Raw genomic sequence first — 24928 nt, 5'->3', positions numbered from 1 at the left:
GACTCACACACAGACTCACATACAGATATACAGACACACAGGCACAGACACACACATATACCCACACAGACACACACACACTCTCACACACACACACATAGACTCACATGCAGATACACAGAGACACACACACAGACTCACAGACACACACACAGACTCACAGATATACAGACACACAGGCACAGACACACACATATACCCACACAGACCCACAGACACATACACACACACACACACACATAGACTCACACACAGATATACAGACACACACAGGCACAGAGAATCAGACACACACATATACCCCCACAGACACACACACACATAGACTCATACACAGATATACAGACACACACACAGGCACAGAGACACAGACACACACATATACCCACACAGACCCACAGACACAGACTCACACACACACACATAGACTCACACACAGATACACAGACACACACACACAGGCACAGAGACACAGACACACACATATACCCACACAGACACATAGACGCACACACACACACACACATAGACTCACACAGATGCACAGACACAGGCACACACATATACCCACACAGACACACACACAGGGACACACACACGTACACCCACACAGACACACACATAGACTCTCACAAACACACACACATAGACACACACAGGCACACAGACACACATAGGCACACAGAGATGTGCTCACACACATACTCATAACATACACACATAAACTCACACACTCACACAGGCACACTCACATACACAGATATACTCACACGTGCATACACACATAAACATAGCCACATATATATACACATCCACTCACAGTCACAAGTAGACTCACAGACAGATATACTCACCCACACAAGTACTCCTATACACACATAACTCATACATTCGCACTCATGCATGTACACAGATGTACACACTCACACACGCACAGAGAGACCCAGGTATGTGCGCTCACACACACACACAAAGGCGCACTCATACGGGCACACAGAGACACAGATACACACACTCACACATGCGCACACACACACGCGCCCATCACAGAACCATCTCCAAGGATCCAGGAGCGAAAAGCTGCAAAGTGAGGAACTCTGGGGAAGCGCTCGCTGGAGCGTGTCGGTGGCCCTGCCACGCGCGCCCTGGGATTGTCACCGTGTGACCGTTTCTGAGTGCCGCTGACGGGACACTTGTCCAGGCCACGAGCCGTGCCGGGCTGCGGTCACTCCCGGGGCTCTGCCAGGACTGCGGCTTCCTCACTTGGAGGCTTCACCCGCTGCTTTGGCACATCTGAGGAGACAGGCGTCCGCGAGTGAACACACAGACCCTGTAGAGTAATTATTGGAGAGGCTTTCCCCTTGCTTCCAGGGACGTGGTGTCTGTGTGCATGTCTAGGAGAGTGTGAAATAATGCAGGTGTGGCTCACCCTGCCCGCTGACCCAGAGAGGGCTGATCTCAATCCATCCTGTCCCCACGGTGGCGGCCGCCTCCCTGCAGTGAACTTGTTAAGAGCGAGTTGAATCAGACGCATGGTTGGAGGCTGAGGGACTGCTGTCCCCACGTGCCTGGTGCAGGTGGGCCCCAGGTCCCCGTGCTGCCTGCGGACAGTGGGGAGGAGCAAGTAGGGAAGGGGAGGCCCCAAAGACGTGCCCCAGGCTGCCACCTCGCTGTGACAGGCATCTCATGGCACCCGGGCCCGATGGGCAGTGCCCAGGACAGAAGTGGGGCTGGGGACAAGGTGGCGAGCATCGGCCACCAGCGGCTCATCTCCTCCTTGTCTGGTGGGGAGTTGCCAGGGACTCTGGGTTGGAGTCAGGCTGACCTTAAGCCCTCCCGGAGAGTTGAAATCGGATTCCAATGAGTCTCTTGGGGCCTTTGTATGGGTCTGGAACTGCCCTAAGCAAGGTGCATGCAGTAGGCGCTCGGCCCTTCCTCGCTTAGTGAGCGGTTCCTGAGCTGTGTGCCAGGCTGTGTTGCAGGCGCCAGGATCCATGCAGGAAACCGAGATGAACACCAGCTCTTGGCAAGGTTGGTGCGTTTTCCTGGGACAGGACAGGCAGCGCGGTAATAAGCGTGCTGTACCCAGAGACAGGCAGTCCTGTCTGTGGACAGATTTAACGTTGGGGAAGGAGCCAGGGCTGCGACTTCAGCGTGATGGCGCAGAATGTGGGCAAATGCTTGGACGAGGAGGGAACGGTGTGTAGGCAGTGGCGTCCCCAGTGAGAGAGGTGCACGGTGCCGCGGAGGCAGGGCCGTGCCTGGGCGCCGCGGTCCAGTGAGGAGGTGAGTTGGTTGGAGCGCTGGGGCAGCTGCAGGAGGAGATAAGTCTGCCCAATGGAGCTGAGTGGATGCCGGCTGAGCCAGGAGAGCTTGGAGCAGCAGGTGTGGGGCCGGCTAACTCTGAGAGCCTGTCAGAGCTCAGAGTGGAAACGGGGCGCGGGCGGCAGGGTCTGCACGTGTGAAGTTCGGAGGCGGGGGTGGCTGTTGCTTTCGGTGTGGACATTCCCCGCGTAGGGGTGGGAAGGCCGTGAGACTCCCGGGCATCCCCGGGGACTGCCACTGTGAGAAGGCCGGCATGAAGAGGAGGCCCCACGGTGGTCCTACACGAAGTTCAGACAGCACAGTGAGCGCTGAGGGCAGGACCGGGAATTGTGAGTGGAGGTCGCTCCATGGATTCCTGGCTCCGTGTAGAAGCAGCACTCTGACGCACAGCGGAGTGTGCCGTGGAAGCGGCGGCTCCCCTGGCGCGGGAAGTTGGCACAAAGGCCATCGGCCCCTCTCGGGGAAGCCAGGCGTCGGCGGGTCAGGAAGAGGAGGAGTCCCGTGGCCTCGGTGGTGCCCGCTGGTCCTCTGAGGCCATCACAAAGCGCTCTGTGTGGTCCACGCTGGCAGCGAAGGTGAGCATCCTGGCAACCAGCAACGTCTCCCTCTCAGATGCGTAACCGCTGCGCGGAAATGTGGTCTCCCCCGACATGGCCCTCCCTCCGCCCACGTCCAGGTAACCCTGGGACACTAGGAGACAGAAGCAGCCGAGCCGGGGGACTCGCAGGTCCCTGCGTCCCCCACTGTGACTGCACCTGTGAGGGTGCAGCCGCGGGGGAAGCCAGGTAGGTGGGAGAGGTGATTGACAGCAAGTGGGTGGCAGGTGCTTACCGTGTGAGACTGAGCCCCTGCGCGCCCACAAGACGTTCCCTCAGTTCCACAGAAAGCATATGCGTGGCAGAGTGCTTGCAGTTAGCGCGCTTCCCTCCCCTACGTGGCTCAGAGGAAAGCAAGGGGGGTCCCTAGAAGAAAACGGAACCCCTAGCCTAGGACTCGGCCGTCAGCTTCCGCTGCCTTGCCCAGACCTGGCTGTGTGCAGCTGAGGCCTGGCTGTGTGCACCTGGGCCTGGCTCTGTGTACCAGGGCCTCGCTGTGTATATCCCAGGGCCTGGCTGTATGTAGCTGGGCCTGGCTGTGTGCACCCGGGGCCTTGGTGTGTGCACCTGGGCCTGGCTCTGTGTACCAGGGCCTCGCTGTGTATATCCCGGGGCCTGGCTGTATGTAGCTGGGCCTGGCTGTGTGCACCCAGGGCCTGGCTGTATGTAGCTGGGGCCTGGCTGTGTGCAGCTGAGGCCTGGCTGTGTGCACCTGGGCCTGGCTCTGTGTACTTGGGCTTTGCCATGTGCACCTGGGCCTGGCTTTGTGTAGCTGGGCTTGGCTATGTGCACCTGGGCCTTGCCGTGTGCTCCCGGGGCCTTGCCGTGTGCTCCCGGGGCCTGGCTGTGTGCACCCGGGGCCTGGCTCTGTGTACCCAGGGCCTGGCTCTGTGTACCCAGGGCCTGGCTGTGTGTACCCGGGGCCTGGCTGTGTGCACCTAGGGTCTGGCTGTGTGTACCCGGGGCCTGGCTGTGTACCCAGGGCCTGGCTGTGTGTACCCGGGGCCTGGCTGTGTGTACCCGGGGTCTGGCTGTGTGTACCCGGGGTCTGGCTGTGTGTACCCAGGGCCTGGCTGTGTGTACCCGGGGCCTTGCCGTGTGCACCTAGGGCCTTGCTGTGTGTACCGGGGCCTGGCTGTGTGCACCCAGGGTCTGGCTGTGTGTACCGGGGCCTGGCTCTGTGTACCCAGGGCCTGGCTCTGTGTACCCGGGGCCTGGCTGTGTGCACCCAGGGTCTGGCTGTGTACCCAGGGCCTGGCTCTGTGTACCCGGGGCCTTGCCGTGTGCACCTAGGGCCTTGCTGTGTGTACCAGGGCCTGGCTGTGTGTACCTGAGCCCTGCCCCAGCCACACCTGCTTTCCTTAGGTCCTCACGTGCCCCCTACTCCTCCCCTCTGTCCCAGGACCTTTGCAGCCTTGCTCAACCACTCCCTCTCGCATGGCCCGGCCTGTCACGCCTCTGCTCACATTTCCAAGACTGCCCTGAGCGCGCCGGCCCCCTGTTCGAGACACCACCCTCGGAGCACCCCAGCCCCTGCTTTGTGCATCTTCCCTGCTGGTGGGAGGGGTTGGTAAGCACTGACCTCCCTCACAGACCGTAAGCTCTGGGGCGCTGGGGACTTGTCCCCTTCAGCTGCCCTCTGCTCCCTGGGCACCCCAGCACTGAGCCGTACAGCAGGTGCTCAGTGCGTGGTTGGTGACCGACTTCGTGTGGGAGTGAATGACCCTGTTGATTTCAGTCTCTGTAGGCCTTTGGGTTTGTTTTCAGAAGGGTGCAGTGCGCGTGGCTCAGCCCCGGGAGCAGGACGGCTGTGGAGCCCAGCGGGGGTGTCCGCGGTGGCCACCTCCGTCCCTTTGCTCTCCTGCTGGAGCCTCCGGAAAGGAGGGCAGAGCTGGCCCGTGTGGGCCTGGGCCTGCGGCCTGGGCCCTGCCTGGTGCTCTCGCTGGGGTCCACTCCAGGGGTGACCCCCGTGAGTCTCCGGGGGTGCTGCCTCTGTGCGTGGCTCTGCATCAGTAAGCCCAGCACTGTGGGGCCGGGGTTTAACCCAGCGGTTAAGACACCCACGTGCCACGCTGCCATTCCCACCCTGCCTCCTGCCTCCAGCTCCTGTGATCCCTGCCGACGATGGCAGCTGGTTCCGGCCATCACTCGGAGGCCCGGGGGCATTCCTGGCTCCTGGCTTGGCTCAGCCCAGCCTGACTGTTGACAACACTAGGAGAGTGAACAAGTGGGTTTCTGTGTCTCAGGTTTTAAAGAAGCACTGTGACACGGGTGGTGTGTTGAGTTCATAGCAGCTGCGGTTTGATTTGTGTGTGTGTGTGTGTAATTTTTCCGTTTGCTGAAAGCAGTTACTTGAGCGTGGCTTCCCGGGGATTCTGAGGCCAGCTACCAAGATGGCTGTGTGGGAGACGGGCGTGGCGTTGTCTGCGAGCTCTGTAGCCTTTGCTGTTGGCGTGCAGCCGTGTGAGGGATAAGCTGGTCTCGGCAGACAGCTTGAAGGCAGGAAAACCAGCAAGTAGCTTTGGCACTCACAGGAGATGATCCTGCGCTGTTCAGGATACGTTGTTAAAGAGGACCTCCTGCCCTGATGTTGTGTGTGGGTGAGGCCGTGAGAGCTGTCGGGGCGGCCGCCTGTTTACAGCGCTGGAACGTGGACTGGCCGATGTCTGTTCTGGAACTAAATGGAAGTAGGCAGCCCAGCAGAGCCTCGGACTGGAAGCGCTGGCGTGCACAGCCCGAGCCGCCCCAGAGGAGCTCGGGGCTCTCGGGAAGGGTGCAGGGAACTCCCAAGCCGCCTCCAGGGACCTGGACAGAGCAGGGCTCCGTCACCCGGTAGTTCACGATCTTCAAGGGTTCCCGAGAATGGTACCTAATTGTGTCTTAAGTATTCAAACTTTGCTTCACCCAGTTTTATATACCGATTTTAAAATCTTACAACTTCCTTTTTTAAAAAAAAAATTGTTTTAAGAACCACAGTACAGGGAGAATAGAAGGCTCCCTGTTGCTCCCGTGCCAGGTCGCCCACCATGGATGGCTTTCACACCACCTGCGCCTGTGGCTGTGGCTTCAGCCCTGAGCCTTCCAGGACAGCAGTCGCCTCTGGTGTGGCTGTGGGAGCCACCGCTCAGGCTGGTGGGGCCATCGGCACGGTGCTCCCCAGTGCCTGGAGCTCTTGGGCCGAGAGCCTGGGGAGACGGCCAGAGAGCCTGCCCAGCCATGCCAGGCTGTGACCCTGACTACACAGAATGGGGCAACGGGATGAGTCCGCTGGGGACACAGCGTGCAGCAGGCCTGTCCCCCCACCCACACCCGCCTCGCTTGAACCTCAGCAACCAATCCCGTGCTCGCACCAGAGTGGGCAGCAGCTTAGAATGCAGAGTGACCTTGGAAACGGCTAGTGCAGCCCACCTAGGTGTCAGAGGATGTCTGGGATGCTGCCCGGCCTGTTTCCCTGTTTGTGGTTGGAGAGCAGCGCGGGGCTGATGGCAGTCACCGATGGCGAAGATCCGTGTGGGGGCTGACACCTGCTGAGCACGCATGCCCAACACACATGTCCACTAAACACGTGTGCACACTGTGTGTGCGTGCTAGACATGCACACGGCATTCACTCCCAGACGGGAGTGGCTCCCAGGGACCAGCACCCCACCCCATGTCTGTCTGTCTGTCTCTCTCTCTCTCTCTCACACACACACATACACACACACGGTGGCAGCCTAACCCACGCGCCCTCTGCCCTGAGGTTGGCAGAGTCCTACGGTTGGGCCATGGGGCCCCAGGCGCCATCTGTGAGGTGCAGGTGGCCCTGGGAGATGCAAGCCGACTCACAGACGGACAATGCTGGCATGGGGCGTGTCTTTTTCTCAATTTTGTTAATTAAATCTTAAAGGGGAAATTTTCCGGGAGTAATGCACTTGTAGATGAGAAAGACTGTTCGGCTGCAGACATGGTTCCGTGTGGTGGCAGGGCTCCGTGCAGTGCAGGGCTCCGTGGGGTGGCAGGGTTCCGGTGGCAGGGCTCTGTGCGGTGACAGGGCTCCATGCGGTGACAGGGTTCCGGTGGCAGGGCTCCTTGGGGTGGCAGGGCTCCATGTGACAGGGCTCCATGTGGTGACAGGGTTCCGGTGGCAGGGTTCTGGTGACAGGGCTCCGTGGGGTGGCAGGGTTCTGGTGACAGGGCTCCGTGGGGTGGCAGGGCTCCGGGCAGTGGCAGGGCTCCGGGCAGTGGCAGGGTTCCATGTGACAGGGCTCCGTGGGGTGGCAGGGTTCTGGTGACAGGGCTCCGTGGGGTGGCAGGGCTCCGTGGGGTGGCAGGGCTCCATGGGGTGGCAGGGCTCTGTGTGACAGGGCTCCGTGGGGTGGCAGGGTTCTGGTGACAGGGCTCCGTGGGGTGGCAGGGCTCCGTGTGACAGGGCTCCGTGGGGTGGCAGGGCTCCATGTGACAGGGCTCCGTGGGGTGGAAGGGTTCTGGTGACAGGGCTCCGTGGGGTGGCAGGGCTCCATGTGACAGGGCTCCGTGGGGTGGCAGGGTTCGGGTGGCAGGGCTCCGTGGGGTGGCAGGGCTCCGTGTGACAGGGCTCCGTGGGGTGGCAGGGCTCCGTGTGACAGGGCTCCGTGGGGTGGCAGGGCTCCGTGTGACAGGGCTCCGTGGGGTGGCAGGGCTCCGTGTGACAGGGCTCCGTGGGGTGGCAGGGCTCCGTGCGGTGGCAGGGCTCCGTGTGGCAGGGCTCCGTGGGGTGGCAGGGCTCCGTGCGGTGGCAGGGCTCCATGGGGTGGCAGGGCTCCATGCAGTGATAGGGCTCCATGTGACAGGGCTCCGTGGGGTGGCAGGGTTCTGGTGACAGGGCTCCGTGCAGTGGCAGGGCTCCGTGTGACAGGGCTCCGTGCGGTGGCAGGGCTCCATGTGACAGGGCTCCGTGCGGTGGCAGGGCTCCGTGGGGTGGCAGGGTTCTGGTGACAGGGCTCCATGGGGTGGCAGGGCTCCGTGTAACAGGGCTCCGTGCGGTGGCAGGGTTCTGGTGACAGGGCTCCGTGCAGTGGCAGGGCTCCATGTGACAGGGCTCCGTGCGGTGGCAGGGCTCCATGTGACAGGGCTCCGTGCGGTGGCAGGGCTCCGTGGGGTGGCAGGGCTCCGTGTGACAGGGCTCCTTGGGGTGGCAGGGTTCTGGTGGCAGGGCTCCATGCGGTGGCAGGGCTCCATGTGACAGGGCTCCGTGCGGTGGCAGGGTTCTGGTGACAGGGCTCCATGGGGTGGCAGGGCTCTGTGTGACAGGGCTCCGTGCGGTGGCAGGGCTCCGTGCAGTGGCAGGGCTCCATGTGACAGGGCTCCGTGGGGTGGAAGGGTTCTGGTGACAGGGCTCCGTGGGGTGGCAGGGCTCCATGCAGTGGCAGGGCTCCATGTGACAGGGCTCCGTGGGGTGGCAGGGTTCTGGTGACAGGGCTCCGTGGGGTGGCAGGGCTCCATGTGACAGGGCTCCTTGGGGTGGCAGGGCTCCGTGTGACAGGGCTCCGTGGGGTGGCAGGGCTCCGTGTGACAGGGCTCCTTGGGGTGGCAGGGCTCCGTGTGACAGGGCTCCTTGGGGTGGCAGGGCTCCGTGTGACAGGGCTCCGTGGGGTGGCAGGGCTCCGTGTGACAGGGCTCCTTGGGGTGGCAGGGCTCTGTGTGACAGGGCTCCGTGGGGTGGCAGGGCTCTGTGTGACAGGGCTCCGTGGGGTGGCAGGGCTCCGGTGGCAGGGCTCCGTGAGCTGGCAGGGCTCCGTGTGACAGGGCTCCGTGGGGTGGCAGGGTTCCATGTGACAGGGCTCCGTGGGGTGGCAGGGCTCCATGTGACAGGGCTCCGTGGGGTGGCAGGGCTCTGTGTGACAGGGCTCCGTGGGGTGGCAGGGCTCCGGTGACAGGGCTCCGTGAGCTGGCAGGGTTCTGGTGACAGGGCTCCGTGGGGTGGCAGGGCTCCGTGCAGTGGCAGGGCTCCATGTGACAGGGCTCCGTGGGGTGACAGGGCTCCTTGGGGTGGCAGGGCTCCATGTGACAGGGCTCCGTGGGGTGGCAGGGCTCCATGTGACAGGGCTCCGTGCGGTGGCAGGGCTCCGTGCGGTGGCAGGGCTCCGGTGGCAGGGCTCCGTGCGGTGGCAGGGCTCCGGTGACAGGGCTCCGTGCGGTGGCAGGGCTCCGGTGGCAGGGGCGTCCTGCCGAGTGGCGGCTGCACTGACAGAACTCGGGGCCTCTGCCCGCAGGCCCTTCCCCTGCTGTGCTGAGTGGGGAAGAGGTGCTGACTGGAAGAGGGTGTGTGTGTGTGTGTGTGTGTGTGTGTGTGTGTGTGTGTGTGGAGGCTGGTAGGAGGAGCCACAGCGCCCCTCCCCCAGGTCACCTGCTCACGCAGACAGCCTGGAGACAGCCTGGAGGGGAGTGCCGTCTCCTTGTCTCAAGACCCCCTCAGGAAGCCCCGGGCCTTCAGCAAGCAGCCCCTTCCTCGGAGACCCCAGCCTACTGTCGGCAGCTTTGCTCAAGACGGAAGGAGGCATCACTGGGCGGGGGGCCTACCTGCTTCCCCATGGGCCCTGGGACTCCCGCCCCTCCCACCCTTCCTGGCCCACACCCAGTGCCACCCCGTTTCCCCGATGCTGGAGTAACACAGACAGGACAGCCCAGGGCCGCTGCTGATGGGGCCCTGCCTGGCTTGGGGGTGGGCGGGGCTGACCAGGGCAGCCTCCCTGTGCCCACCCGAGTCTCCTTTCTCAGTCTGTGGCCCGAGTGAGTGGGGACCGCTGCCCTCCGGGGACCTCTGCTGCCGGGCCCGTGGTCCCCGCCCTAGGGACCTGACCAGGCTCACGCCCTCCCAGACGCCCCTGCTCCCTGCAGACTGTGTCTCCCATAGCCGCCTCTGCCCCTCCGTCCCTGCTGGCCTCCGTGTTCCCCTCTCCCTTTCCGGGTCAGAGCCCGCTGTGGGGAGAGGCCGCCCTTGCTGGCTGGCGTGGCAGGGCCTGGTGCTCCAGAGTAGAGCAGCCACGTCAGGAGCCTGACCCCCCACGGCCCCCACGGCAGTCTGGGAGGAAAGGGCTGATTGCAAAGCTGTCCTGTGGCTGGGTCGGTGAACTTATTGCCTCCACCAAATAGCGAAGCCCAGCTTGGAGTTCACACGACGTCTGCTTTTCCTGCAGCTCCCGAAATCCTCCGAGGCTGCGCCTACGGACCCGAGGTGGACATGTGGTCAGTGGGCATCATCACCTACATCCTGTGAGTGGGGGCGCCAGGGCTGCTTTAGGTGTTTGGTGACCTGTTTCGTGCTGAACGCAGTCGGTGCTAGAATTTGCTGGGAACAAGCATTGCTTTCGATTCAGCGTTTTCTTGGGGGCCAGACCTTCTGTCCAAGGCCTTCCCATGTCTGTGTCCGCTGTGTGGTGTGTGGTCGATGTGGGGAACAATCTGCCATTCAGCCAGGGCAGTGAGTGTGAACCCCAAGTCCCTCTCTTGGCCTATTTGCTTCTCATCTAAAATAATGAAACAAATGGCTATCTGATGTCTGAAGCAATCCCAAATCAGTCCCACTTCTTAGGTCAGGGAGAGTTTAAATGCATTTTATCTGTGATTTTGTTTCCTCTCTCCACGAGGTACTGGGGGTACTGCCCTGTGTGAGCTTACCTGGGAGAGGGAAGTGGGTTTCACATCTCACTCTGGTATTCCCAGCTTCGTTTCTGAGCTGGGGTCTGATAACCAGGAGTTTCCAGAAGTTTGCCCGAGAGAGGCTAGACGGGCAGGTGCTGCCGAGGGGTCCGCCCACCGCGTGGAGCAGTGGGAGCCTGGTGGTTGTGGGATGACCGCAAAGCAGGCAAGCAGCGTTTAATCCGGAGAAGCAGGTTTGGCTGCCAGTGGAACCTGCACTTGGTAATGTGCTGAGAGCCTGGAGGGTTCCGCAGAGGCTGAACCTGCCCAGGCTGCTGTCACACACGTGGCCTGGCAGCTCATGCCCCAGATGCCGGCCTCCTCCCGGCTCTGGAGGCTGCACGTCCCACACCAGGGTGCCGGTGTAGCTAGGTTCTTGCAAGGCCCTCTTTCTGGCCTGCACTGCCTTCGGACGATGTCCCCACATGGCAGAGAGAGACAGGGAGAGCCCTGGGGTCCCTTGATAGAGGTTGTTGATCCCAGGAGGAAGGCCCTGCCCCCGGCCTCATCTAAACCTTAGTCCTTCCCAAAGGCCTGCCAGCAAACACCCACATGGGACTGGGGCTTCATAGAGCATGCTCCAACATGGAAGGGACATGGTTCAGCGAGGGCTCTGACATACGACACTCACACGGGGACACAGCTCAGCTAGGGTTTTGACATCAGACACACTTCAGCATGGAAAGGCTCATGGTTCAGTGAGGGTCTGACTTACGACACGCTGTAACACGTGAGGGTCTGACTTACGACACGCTGTAACACATGAAGGCTTGACACATGATATGCTGTAACAGGGAGGGGTCAAGATACAGTTGGGGTTTTGGCATACGACACACGCTGACACAGGGGATGCGGTTCAGCGAGGGCCCCGACATAAGACACATGCTGACACAGGGGACACATGGTTCAGTGAGGGCTGTGACATATGACACACACTGACACAGAGGACACGTGGTTCAGTGAGGGCCGTGACATACGACACACACTGACACAGAGGGGACGCAGTTCAGTGAGGACCGTGACATACGACACACACTGACACAGGGGACACATGGTTCAGTGAGGGCCGCAACATGCAACACACGCTGACACAGGGGACACGTGGTTCAGTGAGGGCCGTGACATACGACACACGCTGACACAGAGGACACGTGGTTCAGTGAGGGCCGTGACATACAGCACACGCTGAAACAGGGGACACATGGTTCAGTGAGGGCCGCGACATACGACACACACTGACACAGGGGACACGTGGTTCAGTGAGGGCCGCAACATATGACACACACTGACACAGGGGACACATGGTTCAGTGAGGGCTGCAACATACGACACACACTGACACAGAGGACACGTGGTTCAGTGAGGGCCGCGACATACGACACACGCTGACACAGGGGACACGTGGTTCAGTGAGGGCCGCGACATACAACACACACTGACACAGGGGACACGTGGTTCAGTGAGGGCCGTGACATACGACACACACTAACACAGGGGACACGTGGTTCAGTGAGGGCCGCGACATACAACACACACTGACACAGGGGACACATGGTTCAGTGAGGGCCGCGGCATACGACACACACTGACACAGAGGGGACGCAGTTCAGTGAGGGCCGTGACATATGACACACGCTGACACAGGGGACACATGGTTCAGTGAGGGCCGCGACATACAACACACGCTGACACAGAGGGGACGTGGTTCAGTGAGGGCCGCGACATACAGCACACGCTGACACAGGGGACACATGGTTCAGTGAGGGCCGTGACATACGACACACGCTGACACAGGGGACACGTGGTTCAGTGAGGGCCGTGACATACGACACACGCTGACACAGGGGACACGTGGTTCAGTGAGGGCCGTGACATACGACACACGCTGACACAGGGGACACGTGGTTCAGTGAGGGCTGCGACATACGACACACACTGACACAGGGGACACGTGGTTCAGTGAGGGCCGCAACATATGACACACACTGACACAGAGGGGACCCGGTTCAGTGAGGGCCGTGACATACAACACACACTGACACAGGGGTCATGTGGTTCAGTGAGGGCCGTGACATACGACACACGCTGACACAGCGGACACGTGGTTCAGTGAGGGCCGCGACATACAACACACGCTGACACGGGACATGTGGCTCAGTGAGGGCCGCGACATATGACACACACTGACACAGGGGACACGTGGTTCAGTGAGGGCCGCAACATATGACACACGCTGACACAGGGGACACATGGTTCAGTGAGGGCCCCGACATACGACACACACTGACACAGAGGACACGTGGTTCAGTGAGGGCCGCGACATACGACACACACTGACACAGGGGACACGTGGTTCAGTGAGGGCCGTGACATACAACACATGCTGACATAGGGGACACGTGGTTCAGTGAGGGTCGCGACATACGACACACACTGACACAGGGGACACGTGGTTCAGCGGGGGCCATGACATACAACACATGCTGACACAGAGGACACGTGGTTCAGTGAGGGCCGTGACATATGACACACACTGACACAGGGGACACATGGTTCAGTGAGGGCCACAACATATGACACACACTGACACAGGGGACACATGGTTCAGTGAGGACCGCAACATACAACACATGCTGACACAGGGGACATGTGGTTCAGTGAGGGTCGCGACATACGACACACACTGACACAGGGGACACGTGGTTCAGTGAGGGCCCCGACATACAACACACGCTGACACAGGGGACATGTGGTTCAGTGAGGGCCGTGACATACGACACACGCTGACACAGGGGACACGTGGTTCAGTGAGGGCCGCGACATACGACACACGCTGACACAGGGGACACATGGTTCAGTGAGGGCCACGACATATGACACACACTGACACAGGGGACACATGGTTCAGTGAGGGCCCCGACATATGACCCATGCTGACACAGGGGACATGTGGTTCAGTGTGGGCCCCAACATATGACACACGCTGACACAGGGGACACATGGTTCAGTGAGGGCCGCGACATATGACACACACTGACACAGGGGACACATGGTTCAGTGAGGGCCACGACATACAACACACACTGACACAGAGGACACGTGGTTCAGTGAGGGCTCTGACGTATGACACACGCTGACACAGGGGACACGTGGTTCAGTGAGGGCCGTGACATACGACACACGCTGACACAGGAGACACGTGGTTCAGTGAGGGCCGTGACATACGACACACGCTGACACAGAGGACACGTGGTTCAGTGAGGGCCGCGACATACGACACACACTGACACAGGGGACACATGGTTCAGTGAGGGCCCCGACATATGACCCATGCTGACACAGGGGACATGTGGTTCAGTGTGGGCCCCAACATATGACACACGCTGACACAGGGGACACATGGTTCAGTGAGGGCCACGACATACAACACACACTGACACAGGGGACACGTGGTTCAGTGAGGGCCCCAACATACGACACACGCTGACACAGGGTGCGGTTCAGGGAGGGCTCTGACATACGACACACTGTAACAGGAGGCCCCAGTCTATTTCAGAGTTGTTTTGGGTTTTTGATCTTGGCAAGTGCAGTTCCAGTGGTGTGGGGCAGGTGACCAGGGTAGGCCCCAGATGAACTGGGCAGCGTATGGCATGTGTTGTATCTGCCAGTGAAACCTGAGACAGGAGGTTAGTCAGCAACCCGCAGACTAGCACGTGCTGTGGTTAGATGTCGGGTATTCTCAGTGCTCAATTCCCTGTGACTGTAGAATGTTCTAAAGCTTGGAGAATTCGGAGAGGCAGAGAACCACACTTTTCTCATATGGGAGAGCACTAGTAGGTAACTCTGTTGGCCACACTAGGCGCTCCATGCAGTGAAATGAATTCTGGGCCATTCCCAGCATCCCTTGTTTGTGTCTGAGGTGGGGTTCACACCGGGGACAGCAGGTGACATCACACTTAGGGACAATCTGTGAAAAACTGAGCGGCCCAAGCAGGGATTTGGGTTTGGCCCTAAAACATGACAATTTCCCGGTGGAATGTCCTGGGGGGAGGAGTTTGTGGCATGAGAACATAAAGAACTTGGAGAGACAGGAGAGGAGAATTACGTCACATGCACGCTGGAGTGTGGCGTGGACTCCGCAGGGAGACCACGTGGTCACCGTGAAGCGCTTTCCTGACCCTGAAGGCCAGCCTGGCGATCTGGACTCCGTTCCTCTGGTCCAGCCTGGCGATCTGGACTCCGTTCCTCCGGTCCAGCCTGGCGATCTGGACTCCGTTCCTCCGGTCCGTTTCTGAACCACACGAACCGTGTCTTACACTTACTCCATCTCCATACGCTAAGGTCATTAACGAGGTGTTCAGGCAGCATCGCACGCACCTGCCCTGGTTTGGGATGAGTTCCTGGGGACTTCTTCCTTAACATGCACTTCGGTAGCCTGCCCGCCAAGGCTCCTGGGCACGATTTCTCCTGAGGGCCTGTGCGTCTCGTGGTGGTACCGGCTCAGCTCTGGTGCGTGCCCAGTGGCTCCTGGGACCTGACACCGTGACCTCCAGGTACCTGGCTCGGAGCCAGAGCAGGGCACAGCAGCGATGCACTGCAGAGCTGCAGCTGATGGCTCCTGGGAAGGCTGATGGCACCTCGACCCCAGTCTGTCCTCTCTCTCCCCCACCCGCCTGTTTCACGGTCCCTGTGTGTGTGCACGTGAACAGCTAGGCTGTTTGTGACGTCATGTTGCCCACGCTTTGTCTCTCTAGGCTTTGTGGGTTTGAACCATTCTATGACGAAAGAGGCGACCAGTTCATGTTCAGGAGGGTGCTGAACTGCGAGTACTACTTCATCTCCCCGTGGTGGGACGAGGTCTCCCTGAACGCTAAGGACCTGGTGAGTGTGGCTGGAGCTAAACCAGTTCCCTCTCACTGTGGGTGCACAGGGCACGTGGATGCTCCTTCCGTACAGACGTGACGGTTCGCCGTGGTCTGACCCGTCACGTTACAGCACTGCAATCAGTGGGTTTTTGCTGCGTGGTCGGTCTGGAGCCCTGCTTGTGGAGGAAGCTGTGCGGGGGAAACCAAACACAGAAGAATCCTGCTTTAACGTGGTTGGCAGTGGCCTAACGGCTGGTGGACTTCACCTAAAATAAAACCGCTTCCCCACATCCCATCCAAACGTTACCACGTCGGGACCGTGCCCCAGTGTCTGCCTCGTGGGTCCACCGGGCCAGGGGTGCACTGGGCCCGCCACTGAGTGCTGGCGCCTCTCCCGAGCCGACGCCCACTAGGGAAAGTGCTCCTTGTGAAGCCCGTGCTGTGCGGGGGCCACCCAGAGATCAGCAGGGCTGACACCCGAGTGGGTGCCTGTGTGCAGGTGGCTGGGAGGGTTAGGGGCCACAGCGCTGGCGAGGGCGCCCACCAGCCACCCCGGCGAGACCTCCCGTGTTCCCGGTCCCCTCGTTTCCGTCCATGGCAGACAGCAGGGACAGGATGAGCGGTGGCCTTCCTCCGTTCCCAGCCAGGGTTGGCCTCTCGCTGTACTGAACTCTGGAGCCGGAGGGAACTTGAGCCCCACATGCGTGTTACTAGCAGGACCACGCAGCTGTCATTGGCAGAGGGGCAGAGGCTGCAGGGGACCAGGGGGCCGCAGCGAGGCCTTCAGCGAGCTGCCGATCAGTTCAAGTGCAACCGAGTCTTCGAATGTGCTGGCCTGCAGTAACCCCTCTGTTTTCATGGTGGTCAGGAGGAGGAGGAGCGGGAAGTGGGGGCGGGGCGTACTGGCTGTGAGGCTGTGGTGAGGGTTCGGTCTGGTGTGCATGATGCTGGCACACACGGTCAGGTTTTGGTTCCCTGCTATGTGCCCCTCTTAACCTGCGCGGCCTGCCGCCACCTTGTGCCCTCTGCAACCCCGGTGCGTCCTCCCAGACCCACAGGCGCTGGGACCCTCGCAGGAGCAGGGAAAGGCACGTGCGCAACCCGCTGCTCCCGACTTGCCCAGTGTTGCCGCACTGGCTCCGCCTCAGCCTGTGGAGGGGGCAGGCCCCTGACCTGAAGCCGCCAGAGTGGCTCGGCTGGCTGACGCGGGATGCCCAGCGGCCTCATGCAGGCTGGCAGGAAGCGGGCGGGTCTGATCCTCGCCCACCCCGGCAGCCCCAGACGCCCAGGCTGTCAGGAGGGTCCCCGCGGGCTTCAGGGGCCTCACGTGCGTGTCACGAGAGCATCCCGGGAGGGGCCCTGGCTCTGGCACGGTGTGTGGGGCCACAGGGGGAGGCAGAGGCGGAGGCGGGCTCACCACCCCTCTGCGCCAGGCCGGCACGGTCTTTGTGTTTCTAGCAGTTTGCTGTGCGCTCATCTCACACACAGGAGCACCCTCCGGGCCTGGGCGCGGGCCGGCCCCGCGAGGCCCTGGCTCCTTCACTCTGGCTCTCTAAGGGCTCCTGCCGCAGCCTGGGGCCCACTGCTCAGGCACCCCCAAGGGGTTCGCAGGAGCTGGAAGTGCAAGCCGGGGTGAGGGGTGGGCCCCTCTGCCCTCAGAGAGCGGTGAGGCGGGGAGATTCCGCCAGCGCAAAGCTGTCCCCTGAGTTCCGAGTTCCGGGAGATTGTGAGGCGGGCTCAGGCCTGCTTCTGCCTTCAGGAGCGCACAGTCCCCGGGCAGCCTGCACCTGTGTCCTGCAGCGCCGCGGGAGAGCAGCCGCCCCTCCAGTCTCAGGTGGCCCCAGCACGCGCCCTGAAGCTGGCCCTGCCCACGGGGACCCCTAGGGGCCTAAGCCCTTTTGTCTTTAAAGATTGATTAATTTTTTATTATTTGAAAGTCTGAGTTGGGGGGGTGGGGAGAGAGAGATCCATCCTCCATCCACTGGTTCACTCCCCAGATGGCTGCAACAGCCAGGGCTGTGCCAAGTCAAACCCAGGAGCCCGGAGCTTCTTCCAGGTCCCCAACATAGGTGCAAGGGCCCAAGGACTTAGGCCACCGCTGCCTTCCCAGGCCATTAGCAGGGAGCTGGATCAGAAGCAGAGGCTGGGACTCCAACCGACACCCATATGGGGTCCAGAGTGGCGGGTGGCAGCTGAACCCGCTACCCCACAGCACCTGGCCCTGGAGCCCTGGGCAGCGCGGGCGGCGCTCTGAGCAAGTGGTTGTCTGCCTTGAAGGTCAGGAAGCTGATTGTCCTGGACCCGAAGAAGCGGCTGACGACCTTCCAGGCCCTGCAGCACCCGTGGGTCACAGGGAAAGCGGCCAACTTCGTGCACATGGACACTGCACAGAAGAAGCTCCAAGAGTTCAATGCCCGGCGCAAGCTGAAGGTAGGATGGCCTGGGGCTGGTTCTGCTTTAAGAAAACAGAGACGAGCGAGAGCTTTCTCTTGGCGTGGATGACAGTTCCACCGTCTTTACTATGTGGGCAACTCACAAAGTCTGCGGAACAGGCACAGCCTGTTGGGCCCACTCTCCCGTGAACTTCCGGAAGCACCCTCCAGCTGCTCTTCATTCCAGGGACACCCTGCTAGGACCTCCCAACACTGCTCCACAAAGTCGCTGGTGGCCACCGCCTGATGCCGGGGGAGGGTTCCCGATGCGGGAGTGTGCCCTGGGTTCCCAGACACAGGTGGCTGTCACCCCCTGCAGGGGGAGGGTTTCCGATGCGGACCGTGTGCCCTGGGTTCCCAGCCGCAGGGGGCTGTCACTGCAGGGGAGGGTTCCCAATGCGGGCCGTGTACCCTGGGTTCAGAGTCACAGGTGGCTGTCACCCCGTGCAGGGGGAGGGTTCCTGATGCAGACCGTGCGCCCTGGGTTCACACAGGTGGCTGTCACCCCCTGCAGGGGGAGGGTCCCTGATGCAGACCGTGCGCCCTGGGTTCACACAGGTGGCTGTCACCCCCTGCAGGGGGAGGGTCCCTGATGCAGACCGTGCGCCCTGGGTTCACACAGGTGGCTGTCACCCCCTGCAGGGGGAGGGTTTCCAGTGCGGGCCATGCGCCCTGGGTTCACAGTCACAGGGGGATATCACTGAAGGGGGAGGGCTCCTGACATGGGCAGTGGGGGGGGGGGGGTCACACAGTTGTGGGCAGCTGTCACCCCATGCAGGGGGAAGGTTCCCGATGTGGGCCTTGTGCCCTGGGTTCACAGGCACAGGGGGCTGTCACTGCAGGGGGAGGGTTCCCGACATGGGCGGGGGGTCACAGTTGTGGGCAACTGTCACCCCCTGCAGGGGGAGGGTTCCTGATGCGGGCCGTGCGCCCTGGGTTCACACAGGTGGCTGTCACCCCCTGCGGGGGGAGGGTTCCCGACAGCGGCCGTGTGCCCTGGGTCTGGGTTTGCTCGCAGACCTAGGATGCTGCCTCTCGTCTAAGGGTGACTGAACTGGCAGAGTGCCGTGTTGTTCAGGACACTGGTCTTTATTTAGAAAGTTGTTTCCTTCTCCATATGAGGAGTAAACCTTGAAGCTCTGCTTAATAATATGAGTAGGTACCTACTTGGCCAAAACTTGAGCGACTTCAGTGATATAATCACAGAATACGTCTGTCCTATGGAACACAGGATGGAGACCAGGTGCTTTGCTGTTACTACTGGTGCGAGCCAGCCCCATAAGCACGGGCTCGGAGACAGCGTCCTACTCAGCCGCTGCCACGCTGCTTGAAGTGACAGTCACTTAACCCGTGGTGTCTCAAGTTCATTTGGCCATGCACCTGTTTCATCACCAGAGTTCCTACTGACACCAGTGTAACTGGGGTTCCGTGAGACAGACACTTTGGGAAACAGTCTGACATCGGTCTGGTCTTCCATGGGGACGCCCACCGGCCCGGGCTCCAGCTGCCCAGCGGAGAGGTTTTCCTCTTCCCTCTCCAGCAGTCGCGGGATGGTCTGCTCTGGGAACGCACCCCCCTCCCCGAGGCAGGGCTGGGCGCGGCCCTGACCCAGCTAACACTGCACACTTCTGTCCACCAGGCGGCAGTGAAGGCCGTCGTGGCCTCGTCCCGGCTGGGCAGTGCCAGCGGCAGCCATGCCAGCAGCCAGGAGAGCCACAAGGCCGGCCAGGAGCCCCCACCTGCCCAGGAAGGCAGTGAGGCCGTCACAGCCCCGGCAGACGTCGAGGAAACACCGGGAGCTGAGGCCCAGCTGGCGGCGGAGGGAGCCGAGGCGGAGCAGATGAAGGTGCAGGCCCCCGAGGAAGCGGGAGACGCTGAGGCCCTGGAGCAGGGCACGCAGGCGGCTGTCCCCGAGACGGAGCAGGGTCCTGGGGAGAAGCTGAAGGCTGTGGACGAGCCGGAGAGCCCCGCAGCGGGACTTGGAGCCCCGCAGCAGGGGGTGACGCTGCCGGAGTATTAGGTGGCTCCTGCCTGAGGGAAGCCACCACCCGCCCCTCCCCGGCCTTGGACGCACTTTGTCCTCCAGCAAGGCAGGTGTGGACGCATGCTGCGCGCTGTAGTGATTGTTCCTGAGGTGCAAATACATGTATACCAGTTGACCGTCCTAACGTCATGCATGACTGCTTTCTGACGGTGATGGTGTCTTCCAAGGCATGGAAGGGCCCCCAAGACCCATGAGTGACACGTGGCCCGTGTCTGGGTAGGGGCGGGGCTTTGCCTGGACTCCGCCCTCGTGACCTTCACTTTCCTTCCCATCGTTAGCATATGCAGACTGCTCGCAAGGAGACGGGACAGGAGGCAGGGGTACACGCGTCAGAAAAGCAAACGCCAGTGCAGTGGTGAGCATGCAAGCGCACTTCCGTGGGGCATGACACCATGCAGCCCGGAGGCGCGTGTGGGGAGCCTACTTTAGTCTTCTCTGCAAACGCCGTCAGTAGTCCCAGAGCCGTCGTGTCTCAGTCCTGGACCAAGTGTCCCACATGCACACCAAGCCTCGCGTGTGTCCAGTCGGGCGAGGCTCGGGGGAAGGAAGAGGAAGGGAGGCTGGGCTCAGCCTCTCCAGGGAGCGCTGCTCTTCATGTCCCAGGCCGCAGGTGGCCGTGTGTGAGTGCAGCCCGACAGGAGAGTTTCCGGATAGCCTAGCATCGCACATCCCCAGACCAGGTACAGAAACGTCTCTGCCATGGATTGTTGCCAAAACCTCCAAACACAGTGGGAGAGGAGTCCGCTCCACGAGCATTACTGACTTGATCAGAGGAAGGAGCTGTTCACACACCCGTGTCCTCCACAGTGGACGGTGACACTGCCTAGACGCTGGGGACGCCATGACGAGCAGTGCATGTCCTCCTCACACGTGGGATGGACATGCCCGCATTGTACAATGCAGCTCTGAAAACTTCCACATCAAGAAACTTACAACACTGCAGTTTTTAAATTTACTTTAAAAAACAAGAACCAAAATGTTTTAAAATCTCACTGATTTCAAATAAGATTCTTGGAGTTAGAACATTTAGACCTGATATTGTGGGGTTTTTTTCCCAGAATATAATTTTTCTCTTTCATATAAACTTTTTCCTTATAGAAACCATAATTGATCTAAATATCTCAAATTTATAAGTTAATCTCAAAATTTTCTGAGTTTGTTGAAATGCATGTACATCTTATCAGAGTCATTATAAGGTACTTTTTTGATGAGTATCCTTAATTTGAAAAAAAAATTATTTTCAAAGACCAAAATGAAGATAATAAAAGCAGCCATCATGATAAAATCCCCATCAAATGAGGTCTTAAATTTTTTTGGCTCTTCCTCAACACTTCCAAGTAGGAAAATGGAGTTAGCGCGCTAGCTCCTGAGGCGGCTGGCCGTCCTGAGCGGGAGGCCCCAGGGTCTGTTCTGCTGTGCTCGCACCATCCAGCAGAGGGTGCCCTTCCTCTTCCCTGTGTGTCCTGGCCTCCCTCCTCGGTGTTAGCATTTCCTGTGCTTAACCTTCCAGACTCCCTTCTCATTTAGGAAGACTGCTTCCCGGTGGACGTACCTGCTTCCTGCGGTAAGTGTTCCATCTCTCAGGGGAGCAAAGAGGAAAGGGGCAGGGCCTGGTGAGGAAGTGGCCCTTAGTGGGCGATGGGACCCGCACCCCCAGCCCTCCCCAGTGCTGGCCGGCAGCTGTGACCTCTTTCCAGCCCTGGGTGGGGGCCGCAGTGGCCAGCTCTGTGGACTCCAGGACGGCGCTGCAAACGCAGGCCATGGTGTAGCAGACTCGCCTGGGGATGGGAGCACACGGCCGCTCCTTGGTTCCAGTGTGAGGTAGTTCTCTTTCTAGTCTGTAAACGGCATCCTGAAAACCCACGGAGGTTGAAAAACTCAGCTGTGAGTACCTACGGAGTGGCTAATTCAGTCACCTCGGCGGACACAAGCCGACTCACAAACGTTGATTATGTCAGTTCCTGGAAAGCCTAAGTTAGGCGAATGATGTCAAGAGTGTTTTTTGCACAAAGGCTGACATACTGCTAGACAAAACCTATCTCAAAGATGAGCTGAACAGTGGGAGTATGCAAAGAAAATACTCCACATCATCACCCCGGAGTGACAGGCGAGTCGCAGGGCAGAACGAGGCTTGTTTGCACACCAGAGCTGACGAGTCCAGCACTGCTGGTTTTTGAGATGAGCTGGGATACAGAGCATAGAGGTTACTTCCACAGTGAAGGAGAATCCTGAAGTCTCTCCCCCACTGAAACGTCTGACTAGAACGCTGGTCTTTCCCAGAGTGTCTGAGGGACACATAGATTGCAATCCAGAATAACATGGTCGTAGAGGGCATGGTCTACAACAGGTGCTGTTTCTCATAGATACAACACAAGCCACATGTGGACTTTAAATTTTCTATTAGCCTCATTTTTAAATTAGTTATATTTCAATCAACTATACCCAAATTACATGAATTTATAGTCAAATGTTAAATATTTTGAATTCTTTATTTTTATACCAAGCTTTCCAAATCAGGAGTACACATGAGATCTTCGGTACATCAAGTGCGTCAGCCTCTGGCTGGGCCAGCTGTACGCAGACTAGAGAACTCTCACTTGAAGCCAAATGGCGCTTGCATTTCTGTGCTTGGATCTGAGCTGCCTGCACTTTTTTTACACTGCTGAGTTGGGAGGAGGAGGAGAAAACGTTCCAGAAAGTAGTCAAAAGCCATTGGCCACTCCTGCCTCAGACGTCCCACAGAAAAGGGCTTCCCAGCAGGATGGCACCATGCCGGGCCTCGATAAACTGTCTACTGGCCACAGGCCCTCGGCCAGCCTGGAGCACCTGAGCCCTGACACACAGCCAGGTGGTGCTGTCCACTGAAACCTCCCAGGGCCAGCCCTGTGTTTGCTCTCATAGGCCCAGCTCAGCTGGCTGTCCCCGTGTGGCCAGCACTAAGTCCTTCTCAGAATCTGAGGTACCACCACAGGCACAAGATGAAGCTGCAGGACCATGGTGCCATCACGCCAGTGACCCCTGAACAGGAACGTGGCCCCTGCTGGCCTGTTGGATGCTTCCTTAGGAGGGTGTGACCAACACTGCCATTACACATGGACTCACTTGGAATTTTCTTACGTGCTGAGTTTACAGTAATCCTTGAAACTCTGTAGTCGTTTTGATAAAGAGAATGGTTTTCCTTTTACTGTGATAAAGCCTGTGTTGCTCACCCCCTGTCGCCTCAGGCACTGGCAGTGCGTTGCCCACAGGATGAAGACGGAAGGAGCTCTCGGGCCTCATAACCCAGCTGACTGCACAGGGCACACAGCCTGCGGTGCGCTGCGCTGGGCCAGCTCCAGGTGTGCAGCTCCCAAGCATTTAGAACATCCTTGGAAATACCACGGTCAGGTCACATGCCACTTTCCTTACCGTTCACCATCGACGTCTTCCTAATCAGGGCTGGTGCTAACACCTGGGAATTCACTGGTTGAATGCTGCTTATGGTTAGACTGTTCGTGTGAGTGCATGTTTTAAAATTATGTACATGTAATTCCAACACTGGTATTAGAACCACGTGGTAAGCAGAAATGTACCCACTAATTTTCTACAACTTCTTCTTCAAGTCCTTCTATTCCCCGGACACTCAGGGTGGGTTTGTAGTTCACGGACAGAGAGAATGCACTGGAGAGCTGTGCTCCCAGGGTTCTGAGATTAGCCTTTCCTCCTGTATCTTGACCCAGTCAGGGCAAGTTCCTGTCATTACTACTTCCTGTGGCTACTACCTGAGCTAATGCAAGCCCAGCTTATACAGCCCAACCATTTCTGTAATTCTCTCGGACAGCAATAATGACTCTGATTGTTTGAAAATCCAGTTTTCATAAATGCTCTGTGATGTATTCAAGATGTGTTGACTGCATGATTTTCATTTCCCTCAACACTCAAGTCAACTGTGCGAGCCAGAGGCCCACCAAGGGCACAGCAGAAGCCTTGAGGGTGTGGACCGCATGACTCCTTTGCAGGCGTGGACCCCGACCACCTACAGCTGAGCACCAGAGGCCCCATGCTGCTTGCTTTCGGAGACTGCCCTGGGTGGCTGAGAGACGAGCGGCCCCGGATCATCTCCCCTTTCCCAGTCTTGGTCTGTAGCCACTCGCCCTGGATCGGTGTTTGTTCTCTCTAAGACTGTGAGTTCCTCCCAAACCCTGCCAGAAACTTCCCAGTCTAGCGAGTGGGGAGAGGGCGGATGTCTGGTGGCCCAGAGTTAAATCTCGAAGTCCACGTAGGAATGCTAAGACGGCAGCATCACTGTTCCCGTGAGTTGTCGTCCGGGCACCCCGAAGATACGGAGTCTATGTCCACATCATCCAGTCTCATGTGCCCGCAGTGCACCTCACATTGGGTGGCTGAGGACAGATGACACACCCATGGCTTGGCAGGTTGTCTGGGCGCGGCACCCCTCTTCTGTAGTATTTTGGTGGTACTCTAACATGGGTGTGTGCTGAAGTAAGTAGTTCCACATGACACACAATGCTTAATTGTCCTGTGTCCTGTATCTGTTGTGCTGTAGTGTCCTGTGAGGTCAGGGAGTGGGACGCCTGAACTAGAGGCTAAGTGACTTTTTGCCCAAGGACCAAAGTGTGCAGGCACAGGAGTTGTCAGTCAGCAACTTGGGGGCTGTTCTGCACTTACTGGTCTGATTTCCAGTCTTTTTATCTCTGGCCATGGAATTGTGTGTAGAAAATGGGCACGCGTTCTCCAAATCAATCCCCAAAGAACAGTTCTGAGGGTCACGGGGACACGGCCGCGCTCACGCTACTCACTGGTGGGTGGCTTGAGGGCGCACTGGCCCCGCGCAGCACCCCGTCGTGCTCGGCTCTGGTTCCCCTGGTCCTCTCAGCCTCCTAGAGTGCTGCTTCAGGAAGCTTTGTTCCTGACCTACAGTATTCCCCAGTCCTGGAAGGGGCGTGGCTTACTGAGGAACAAGAGGACGCAGTCCTTCCAGTCCCCGGCTGTGAGCATTTTCCTGTCC

The 24928-nt window shown here is 59.5% G+C and overlaps 1 protein-coding gene across 1 annotated transcript in view; it reads left to right on the top strand.

The window, feature by feature from the left end:
• CAMK4 (calcium/calmodulin dependent protein kinase IV) overlaps window positions 1-19896 on the top strand; it is a 190768-nt gene extending 170872 nt beyond the window's left edge. Inside the window, exons 8-11 of the mRNA XM_062189967.1 lie at window positions 10078-10153; window positions 15334-15460; window positions 17722-17874; window positions 19516-19896. Coding sequence (XP_062045951.1) covers window positions 10078-10153; window positions 15334-15460; window positions 17722-17874; window positions 19516-19896 — 737 coding nt within the window. The remainder of the gene's footprint in view (window positions 1-10077; window positions 10154-15333; window positions 15461-17721; window positions 17875-19515) is intronic.
• Window positions 19897-24928: the final 5032 nt, after the last annotated feature.

This window comes from Lepus europaeus, chromosome 4 (assembly GCF_033115175.1).
Source record: "Lepus europaeus isolate LE1 chromosome 4, mLepTim1.pri, whole genome shotgun sequence".
NCBI lineage: Eukaryota > Metazoa > Chordata > Mammalia > Lagomorpha > Leporidae > Lepus > Lepus europaeus.
This window is presented reverse-complemented; position numbering and strand designations above follow the sequence as displayed.